General features: G+C 45.3%; 1 protein-coding gene across 1 annotated transcript; it reads left to right on the forward strand.

The window, feature by feature from the left end:
* Positions 1–1,019: 1,019 nt before the first annotated feature.
* Positions 1,020–3,171, forward strand: LOC126703053 (RNA polymerase II C-terminal domain phosphatase-like 4). The gene is made up of 2 exons (XM_050401958.1): positions 1,020–2,362; positions 2,657–3,171. Exons 1-2 carry the CDS (start codon positions 1,131–1,133, stop codon positions 2,865–2,867), a joined length of 1,443 nt encoding a protein of 480 aa, XP_050257915.1. The 5' UTR covers positions 1,020–1,130; the 3' UTR covers positions 2,868–3,171.
* The last annotated feature ends 7,862 nt before the right edge of the window (positions 3,172–11,033 follow it).

The raw sequence follows: 11,033 nt of genomic DNA on the forward strand, positions 1-11,033 counted from the left end.
GTACATGTATCTTTACCAATTGACCAATTTCTAAATGCTGGAGTGGATCCTAAAGAGATCTCACTTCCTCGTGAAGTTATTATGAATCGGGATCTTTTTGAGCTCTGCAGACTCCAAAGAATGACTAAATTGGTCATGGAAGGACGTGTAGTTTGTAAGCGAGAGGCAATTGATCATCTGTATTCTGCACTAAACAAAACCAGTTGTAAACGAATTGTCATTGTAATGAAACAAGCAAATGGCTGAAAATTTGCCTCACCTCCTTACCCATATAAACACCATACAATAAAAAGCGTTCCAACTGCAAATCCCTGCACCGACATAGCAGAATTAGGAATTAATTGCATCTTAATTCAATCCTATCTACATAATGACCAACTTTGCTTCATTGAAGACTGCTACACAATACTGGATCGATAATGCAATCCTTATGGTTAATTTCCCACAATGTTTATTATAGGCAAAAGATCTATTAGGCTAACTTAACAGTAATTGTGACATATCTGTAATAAAGTTCTCTAAGCCATTCAATATATTATACATCTCCAAACTAAAATTCATATGGACCTCAAAAATTTCTAAAAATAACAGTGGCAGTGTTCTGTAGTCTGTACTACCATTTCAACTCTCTCCACAAGCCCAACGCATGTCTTCAAAGCCACCACATGAAAATTGCCTTCGTTGTGCTGTGCAGTTTGGATAATGTATGTGCTAGTCCCCCAATTGATACCGTGAACATAGTACTGCTTAAAAAAAAAAAAAAAAAACTATCAAGACCATCATTGATCAAATTCTAGAACTTAAAGGCCAAGTTTTAAAATATAAGGACACCAAGGTCCAAGCTTGAATTTACATGTCATGAAATCATTGTAAGCAGAGGCAACACTTCGCATTTTTGGGGGCTTTGAGGTTTGGAATTCTGGCATGTAAAAAATCTTTGGCCTATTCAAATCAAGGAATGGGGAAGCAGCAATAAAAGATTCTTTAGTCCGTAAGATGAAATTCATTCTGAATAGTGAATACGACATGCGTTTTGAAAGTCACGTGCTGTTCTTTCTTGCACGTGTGAACACCATCAAAAAGCGTTCTCTCCTCTCCTCTACTCTCTCTTGTCTTTCTCCAGCCAAAATATGAGTCTCGGCGATGATTTTCCTCTACATTCATACACCACCGAGCACGACTTCATCGCCACCCTCAACTCCGCTTTCCAATCCCTCAGTTTCAACAACACCACCACCACCAACAGCAATCCCCATGTCCTCTCCGAACCCAAATCCAAACCCAAACCCAAATCCAAATCCAAATCCAAAAAGCGTTCGGACCCACATCACAACTCAGACGAAAACGACCCATGCGGCCACCCCGAAATCCAAGACAACAAGTGCATCAACTGCAAGAAAAAAATCCTCGACGACAACTTCGGCGTGTCGTTCAGCTACGTCCGCAAAGGCTTACGCTTCAGCCACAAAGAGATCGCTCGCCTTCGCGACCTCCAATCCCACGAGAAACTCAAGCACAAAAAGCTCGTCTTGGTTCTTGATCTCGACCAGACCTTGATCCACGTCACCACCTCATCCAAAACCAAACAATCCCAAACCTCGTCGTCTGGTAACGACCACTTCACATTGAATTCGCTTCAGAAGACAGTGAAACTGAGACCCTTCGTACGGCCTTTTCTTAAAGAAGCGAGTACGATGTTTGAGTTTTACATATACACTACGGCAGACAAAGCTTACGCATTGGAGATGACGAGGTTGTTGGACCCAGAAAACGTTTACTTCGGTACGAGGATTATCTCTCGGGACGATAGTCCTCGGAGTGACCAAAAGAGCCTCGACCTTGTTCTCGCCCCCGAACGAATGGTTCTAGTACTTGATGACACCGAGGATGTCTGGTTGAATCATAGGCCTAACTTGGTTTCCATTGAGAGATACACTTACTTTGGTTCAAATTCAATCACCGATGAGAGCGAAACCGAAGGCGCGCTTGTAAAGAGTCTAAGAGTGCTTAAACTGGTTCATGGTTTGTTCTTTCACAAGAAATTGGAGGTGGGTTTTGTGCAAAGAGATGTGAGGGTGATACTGCGAATGCTACGTGGTGAGGTACTCAAAGGGTGTAATGTGTTTATTAGCAATTTAGACTCGAGGGTTTGTGTTATGGCGGAGGAGTTGGGTGCAATGCGTGCTATGGAGCTTGAAGAATCGGTGACCCATGTGGTTTCTTTGGTTGTGGGATCAGAGGAGTGTCTGTGGGCTGAGCGGGAGAAGAGGTTTTTGGTTCATCCCAGGTGGGTTGAAGCTGCCTATTACCTGTTTGAAAGAATGCCTGAACAGGATTTTCCCATTAGCCTCAAAAAGTTTAGGTGAGTGAGAGATTTAAGTTTAAACCTTTTTTTTTTTTTTTTTTTAAATCATATACATGTTAGTGTAACAATTGGTTGGCTAGAGTAATTTTTTATTAACATAAACAATAATATTATTTTTAGTATTTTCGAGTTGTCATTGCAGTGTAGGCAGGGAGTGAATGAGTTATTTGTTGTATTTGGCTTGGGATTGGGGATACAATTTGAATTGAACTACAACTGATGAAAATGTATATTATAGTAAATACAATGGCATTGACAGAAAAGTTTAATTCTGATCATTGAGTGTTGCAGTAATGGATGTGAGCTTGAGAACTCCTTTGTTTGCCCAAGACTTGTGTTTGTCTTGTTCCTAATTGATGTGGAAGCTACCAATTGCGGTCTCCTCAAAGAATCACTGGCAGTGAATTGTTGTATGTCATGTTGCTTCTTCCCGAGACTATTGTCAATTTGTCATTTGTCATTTGTCGATGAAGTCCTTCCAAAAACAGTTCATTGGCAGTGAAGTTTGTGAGACTACACCTTGCTCACCTCGTTACAAATAAATTTATCATAATACACCGGCCTAATACTTTGTTTAATAATGATTATCAACTAAAACATCTGAAAATGAGTGATTTGCAATGAAAATTATAGTTATGGGGGACTTTGTAGAGGACTAGGGCTCCTAGCCAGTTCAATTCAGCGCATGGCAAGTTTGCCAATATATGAGGATAGTCTTGCATGTAGTGTTTTTGAAGATTAAATTCTATAAATACTTGTTGTAAACTCTTTGATTTACTCCCTCCAATAAGAATATGCCACATCATCTTATTACTAAAACATAAAGAGATTAAATTCTATAAAAATGTGGTGTAAAACTTATATAATGTCACAATGGCTTAAATAAAAGTTCTCTAGAATCACCTAATACGTTATAATGAACATAATGATACATATCTCAAAGTGTTAGGCACAGCTTGAAGCCAAAATTTTCTAGATACTTTGGCAGTAACACATTAACATTCCACATTACAGAAAAAAATTATTTAGTCCTGTAAGATTAGTACCCTGTTTGCCGTTGTGTTTGGATTAAGGTGGAGATGAAATTCATTCTGAAAACGACTTGCCGTTGTGACTGCTCCCATAAAAACCAACTATAGTCACTTGCTCCTCTTTATTTTTATTACTTTTTGGGTTTTCTTAAAATTTTCCAAAAATAATCAATTGACTGACTTCAATTGTGAAATTCTCAATCTAGGTTCTAAAGTATCTTTATATTGATTATACATCTTGAAAGCTCAATGTAATGATATAAAAATTTTCTTAGATTACAAGGAAGATTATTATCTACATTTGAAATTTAGCTTTGCATAGACTTGGGCTTGTGAGTAGTCTCTATGAGATTGTTTTTATGCGACAAAATTAATGAATTAAACTTACGTCTAGTTCCTTAATTGTATGTTTGGTTAGGATTTTGGAGATAATGGAAAAAGGAGAGTGAAAAATAGGAGAGAAAATTAGTGGGAGGAGTGTTGGTTGAGAGGAGGAGAGAAAAATGATGGGATCTGACTATTTTCTCTTTGGGTCTACCAAAACTTAATCTCTCCAAAATGGGAAGAAAATGGGAGTGAAAATTCGGTGCAAAATTTTGGATGAAAATACCCACCCACTTGTCAATGTTCACATCATATATGTTGTAAGGACACGATTCGTAACGACCCGTAACAGTGTTGGGTTCGTATGTAAAAAGGCCCAAACAATATCATTTATAGAGCGTGGGTTTGAAAGACTAGGCCTTGGTCACCAAACGGTGGGTTTTTCGTGGCGTTCATACATGATTATGGCGTTTTCGCACTAAGAGTCTTTCTCCTGGAGGCGGGCTGGGAGGCTCAGTTTTTGGCCATTTTTCCCAGCCCCCTCTCTGGATTCCTTCCTTTTCCTTTTATACTCACATGTGTTCCTTATCCTTCGTCCACGTGTAGGATCGACTTTTCCCAGATTGATACTTGTCCCATCAGCCCATACCCAGAGTGGTTGGGGGTGGTTGTAAAAGCTGAAGAGTATGGCTCTGTCAGGTGCAGAGTATTGAATGGCAGTAAGGGCAGCTTTCCCTGGTCGTTATACTTTCCAGCGTATCCTTCTCTATTGACCTAGATATTTTAGATTTTCTTCCAAACTGGTCCTATACCGTTTTTGCCCTTCCTTCCGGTGAGACCTCAGACATGCCGAGGACTGAATCGTCCTTGGCTGTATCCCAAGGCTATTTTATACTTGTATTACAGAACCTGGGCCATAACTTTCCTCGGCTTGGGCCTTTGGGCCCCACATATGTATGTATGTTTGTTTGTTTGTTTTGGTTTTTTTTTTTTTTTTTTTTTTTTTTTTTTTGGCACTATTTGTTTCTTATAATATCTTAGGTACTATTCGTTAATTCTTTTCTTTTTTTCCCATCAATCATGGGTTTTTTTTTAGAAATCAATTTTGGGTTCTTGAAATTTTTTGTGCTTTAAAAAAAAAACAAAAGTGCCCATTTATATATATATTTTTAATAAAAATAGTGGGGCCCGGCCCAAAAACGATGGGCTATTCCAAACGCAGGCCCAGCCGAGGAGCGTCCTGGCCGAAGAGAAGCCTCATATAAAGCGTTACTCAGCCCCAATAGCGCCAAGGAAACCTGTTCGAGGAGTAACTCCTCCTCGGACATCATGAAGCCCAGACGAGGAACTTTCCCCAGCTATTTCAGCTCATCCTCACAACATATAAAAAAAATTAAATCCAAAATATCTCATGGAAGGCTACCACCACATTAATTGCGCCCCAACCACCCTCTTGGCCGCATTAATGAGGAAAAGACACCTGAACAGTACCGCCTTGGCCTCTGCAACTCACGAAGGGACTGATGAGGGCGTCTGATGGGACAGGTGCTCAAGTGGATGCTTAGATGATCAACAGGTGTAAGGTTGAGATGAAAAGAAGAGAACTATATAATGTAATGGAGTCCCTCAAAGAAGGGGACGAGAGAGGGAGATCAGGAACAAAAAGAAATAAAATCATACTTGAGAAATATCCATTCTTGTGTTTTTATTTTCTTTTTGCAAATAATACTGTCCATGCATTAGACCGAACAAGTTCACTGAGGCTAAGTTCTTTGACCCATCCTCTACAAATATTTATTGTGGGTTGCGCTTTGGGCCAAGGCCTAATCAACATAAGTTGGACCAGGAAAATCGTGCAACTACAATTGGCGCCGTCTGTGGGAAGAGCTAAGGCATCAGCTAGTGCAACGGTCGAGCATGGAAGAACTAGATCCGCACCAGGAGGATCCTCACCAAGCTAACTCCCAACGAACACGACCCGCCGAGTCCCAGAGGCAAAATAACCCAACCAACCCAGGCGGCAGGGGGAATTGTGAGGGAAGTGTGCATACTATCCGGACGAGCCAGAGTCACACTCAGACAGGAAGTCACGTGTCTTAGAGGCGAAATAGTCACCAGGCCATGCAGCGAGAGATAGATGACTTAAAAAGGAAGTTACGACGTGTACAGCGAAGACGATCTCCCTCTGACTCAGGCGAGTCTTCTAATGTGGAGGACATGAGTTACAGACGAAGGTCAAGGACCCCCCCAAGTGAGACCTTTTCTTACGAAAAGGAACCACGCCCAGTACGGAAGTATGAGAGCCCATCCAGCAAAGGTTTGGGGAGCGACGCCATGAAGAAGGCGTTGGATCAAGTCTCAAGGTCACCCTTCACGAATAGAATCGAAGGGGCTAAGCTGCCAAGACGCTTCAACCAACCGGTATTCGCCATCTATACCGGCAGAACAGACCCGGTAGAGCACGTGAGTCAGTTCAACCAAAAAATGGCGATCTATTCGCAAAACGAAGCCCTAATGTGCAAGATCTTCCCATCCAGCTTGGGATCGATGGCAATGAGGTGGTTCAACAGCCTGAAGACAAACTCCGTAGGCTCCTACAAGCAGCTCACTCAAGCTTTTTGCTCCCGTTTTATTACAAACACCAGAGTCCCTCGACCTCTCAGTTCGCTACTGTCCTTATCCATGCATGAAGGAGAAACCCTGAAAGCATACTCGGATAGGTATTGGGAGGTGTATAACGATTTAGATGACAACCATGATAATGTTGCTATCAGCACGTTCAAAAGCGGCCTTCCCACCGGGCATGGCTTAAGGAAATCCCTCACCGGAAAACCAGTTACTGACGTCCAACAGCTAATGGATAGGATCGACAAGTACAAAAGAGTGGAGGAGGATCAGCTGCAAGGGAAGGGAAAGGAGAAGGTTATCCCCCTTAAAGCAAATGATTTCAGGACGGAACGTCACAATCCTGGTCAGTCGAGGAGAGATTTTCCGCGACAGGCTGGGCAGAGCAACCCGCAAACAGTGAATGCCGTATTCAGAGAGCCGGTACAACAAGTACTGGAGAAAGTAAGGAATGAACCCTATTTCAGGTGGCCGGGAAAGATGGCTGGAGATCCTTCCAAGCGTAACCAGAATCTATACTGCCACTATCATCAGGACCATGGGCATACTACTGAGGACTGCAGGAATCTGTGGAATCACCTGGATCAATTGGTCCGAGAAGGAAAGTTACGTCACCTGCTGCACCCATCGAGCGGCCATCCCGGCCAAGCAACACAAGAACCTCGAAGGGACGTGTCTTTAAGACCCCCTACCGGGACGATACATGTCATCCTCGCTGCACCGGGAAGAATTGGGCCACCCATCCCCAGGGTATTAGCCGTGGATCGCCTTCCCTCCGAGGACAGGCAAAGGGAGCCCAAAAAGTTAAAAAAGGGAAGCTCTTTGATACTGGGATTCTCGGATGAGGATAAGAGAGGAACAATTCAACCTCACGATGATGCCTTGGTGGTCACCTTGCGGATTGGGGGTTTCGATGTGAAAAGGGTGTTAGTAGACTCTGGAAGTGCGGTGGAGATAATGTACCCTGACCTATACAAGGGGCTGAACTTGAAGCCGGAAGATTTGACAGCTTACGACTCCCCCCTTCTCAGCTTCGAGGGGAAGATTGTTATGCCAAAGGGGCAAATCCGACTGCCCGTACAGACTGGGGCGGAAGTGGTGGAGGTGAATTTTATCGTAGTCGACGCTTATTCACCCTACACCGCGATAGTTGCAAGGCCATGGATCCACAGCCTAGAGGCCGTGACCTCCACACTTCACCAAAAAGTAAAATACCCATCCAGAGGACGAGTGGACGAGATCCGAGGAGATCAGGCCGTGGCCAGGAAGTGTGTGGTGGCCGCCATTTTACATCGGCCCTTGGTCGAGTCTTCGGTCCCAAAGAGCTTATAGCAACCAGCCTCCTCGGCAGAGCAAGACGAGGGGCTGGCCGAGGAGATAAGGTGTGAAGGCTTAGATAAGGTTGCTGTCAGCAGTGACCCGGAGAAGTTCTTTCAGGTCGGCTCCGAATTGCCCTCTTAAGAAAAGGAGGAACTGGTCAGATTTCTCAGAGAAAATGTCGATGTATTCGCTTGGGACGCCTACGATGCCCCGGGAGTTGATCCTAGCCTCATCTGTCACCACCTGAACGTCAACCCCTCTTCCATTCCGAGGAAGCAGCCATCCCGACGCCCTTCAAAGGAACACGCTGGTGCCGTAAGAGACGAGGTGGCAAAGTTGAAAAGAGCAGGGGCTATCAAAGAGGTCTTTTATCCCGAATGGTTGGCGAACACAGTGGTGGTAAGGAAGAAGACGAGGAAGTGGAGGGTCTGCGTGGACTTCACGGACCTGAACAAGGCGTGCCCCAAGGACCCATTCCCTCTACCCAGAATCGATCGATTGGTGGATGCAACCGTGGGGCACCCTCGAATGAGCTTCCTAGACGCCTTCCAGGGCTATCATCAGATACCCCTTGCGCTAGAGGACCAAGAGAAAACGGCTTTCATGACGCCCATCGGAAATTATCATTATAAGGTGATGCCATTCGGGCTAAAGAACGCGGGCTCAACCTACTAAAGGATGATGACTCGGATGTTCGAGCCACAACTGGGCAAGATCATTGAGGTGTATATAGACGATATGGTTGTGAAGAGTAAGAGGGTGTCCGAGCACGTGCAAGACCTTGGAACAGTCTTCGCTATCTTAAGGGAGCACCGGTTGCAGCTGAATGCCTCCAAATGTTCATTCGGGGTCGGGTCTGGGAAATTCATAGGGTACATGGTCACCCATAGGGGAATAGAAGTAAGTCCTAACCAAATCAAAGCCATTAACAGTCTACAGACTCCTCGGAACCCGAAGGAGGTGCAGAAGCTCACTGGCATGATTGCGGCATTAAACCGGTTCATATCACGATCGGCGGATCGATGTCGGCCTTTTTACCTCCTGATAAACAAGTGGAAAGAGTTTAAATGGTCGGAGGATTGCGTTCAGGCTTTCCAGCAGCTTAAGGACTACCTGTCCCGACCACCCATCATGTCCAGTCCGGAGGCAGACGAGGTGCTGTTTGCCTACATCGCCGTAGCTCCCCACGCCGTAAGCTTGGTACTAATACGGGATGATAATGGGGTGCAGCGACCGGTGTACTATGTGAGCAAATCACTACATGAGGCCGAGGTGCGATACCTACCTTTAGAAAAGGCAATTCTGGCGATAGTGCATGCAACCCGGAAGCTTCCTCATTACTTTCAAGCGCATACGGTCATCGTTCTGACTCAGCTTCCCTTTCGAGCCGTGCTTCGAAGCGCTGACTACACAGGAAGGATCGCCATGTGGAGTGCTCTTTTGGGGGCTTTTGATATTAAATATATGCCCAGACCCTCCGTCAAAGGACAGGTCCTCGCAGACTTGGTAGCGGAGTTTGCTGAGCCCTCTATAGAAACGATGACCGAGAAGAAAGACCTGGGTGGAAAACTGGTTGGCGCAGTTTCAGCCGGGGAGACCATGCATTGGAAGGTCTACGTGGATGGCGCGGCCAACCAGAGAGGATCAGGAGTTGGGATAGTTTTAATATCGCCGGACGGCGCTGTCATTGAAAAATCATTAAGACTCGGATTCTCGGCTACGAACAATGAAGCCGAATACGAAGCTTTACTTCAAGGGATGACAATGGTTCAAAGATTGGGTGGAAGAGCAATAGAAGCATTCTCGGACTCCAGATTAGTGGTCGGACAAGTGATGGGAGAGCTAGAAGCTCGAGATACTAGGATGCAAGAGTATCTGGGACAAGTCAAACGGCTACAGACGAGTTTTGAATCCTTCAGTCTGACGCACATTTCCAAGAGCGTAAACACTCATGCAAACTCGCTGGCCACTCTTGCCACGTCCTCGGCACGTAATTTGCCACGAATGATCCTAGTCGAAGATCTGGTCAAGGCCAGTCCCATCAGCGGAAACCCGACCCAAGTCCATCAGATTAGACAGAGCCCCAGTTGGACGGACCCCATAAGGAATTTCCTCCAAGACGATATCCTACCAGAAGAAAAACTAGAAGCCGAGAAAATACGTAGAAATGCTCCTCGTTTTTGGCTATCAGAGGACCGCAAACTTTATCGGCGCTCCTACTCTGGACCGTACTTACTCTGCGTACATCCAGAAGAGTCCGAGTCTCTTCTTGAGGAGTTGCATGAGGGAGTATGTGGAAGTCACACCGGAGGAAGATCGCTGGCGCACAGGGCACTCACCCAAGGATACTGGTGGCCAAACATGTAGAGACAGGCCCAGGAATACGCTAAGAAGTGCGATCAGTGCCAAAGATTTGCCCCGAATATCCACCAACCCGGAGGGGTTCTCAACCCACTCTCCAGTCCATGGCCGTTCGCGCAATGGGGTCTTGATATTGTCGGGCCCTCCCCCAAGGCTGCGGGGAACAAGCGATACATAATAGTCGGAACCGATTATTTCACTAAATGGGTGGAGGCTGAACCTTTGGCCAACATCAGGGACGTGGACGCCCAGAAATTCATCTGGAAGAACATTATCACCCGCTTCGGAACTCCGAGAACACTCATTTCCGACAATGGTCTTCAGTTTGACAGCAAGAATTTTAGGGAGTATTGCCGTGAATTTGGGATCATTAATCGATATTCCACCCCCGCATACCCCCAAGGAAATGGGCAAGTCGAGGCCGTAAACAAGGTCATATTGAACGGATTGAAGAAAAGACTAGATGAGTTAAAGGGGAGATGGGTAGAAGAACTACCGCACGTCTTGTGGACCTATCGGACAACGCCGCGGCGTTCAACCGGTGAAACCCCCTTCTCAATGACTTATGGGGCTGAGGCCGTGCTTCCGATCGAGAACAATTTCCCCACGTTGAGGTCTAGCTCGTTTACCCCAAGCGATAACGATGAGTTGCTAGGAAGAAGTCTGGACCTAGCCGAGGAAAGAAGGGAAAAGGCCACGATTCACATGGCCTATTATCACCAGAAGCTGAGACAAGGGTATGATGTTAACGTCAAATTGCGGCCTCTGGGTCCAGGTGATCTCGTGATGAGGAAAATTCTTGGCAGCGCAAAGAACCCCTCTTGGGGCAAGTTGGGGCCCAATTGGGAGGGACCATACCGTGCCACATCCGTGGCCGGAATAGGCGCCTACTACCTAGAAGATTTGGATGAAAAAGTTGTACCTCGACCATGGAATGTAAATAATCTCAGGAGGTATTATTATTAATAAGAATGGCTTAGCATACGTTTTCTTTCATGAGTATCCGC

This window comes from Quercus robur, chromosome 10 (assembly GCF_932294415.1).
Source record: "Quercus robur chromosome 10, dhQueRobu3.1, whole genome shotgun sequence".
Classification (NCBI taxonomy): Eukaryota; Viridiplantae; Streptophyta; class Magnoliopsida; order Fagales; family Fagaceae; genus Quercus; species Quercus robur.

Coding starts and splice junctions, on each gene's coding strand:
- LOC126703053 (XM_050401958.1), top strand. CDS start 1,131: ATGAGTCTCGGCGATGATTTTCCTCTACATTCATACACCACCGAGCAC. Junction 2,363..2,656: donor ATTAGCCTCAAAAAGTTTAG/GTGAGTGAGAGA, acceptor TGAGTGTTGCAG/TAATGGATGTGAGCTTGAGA.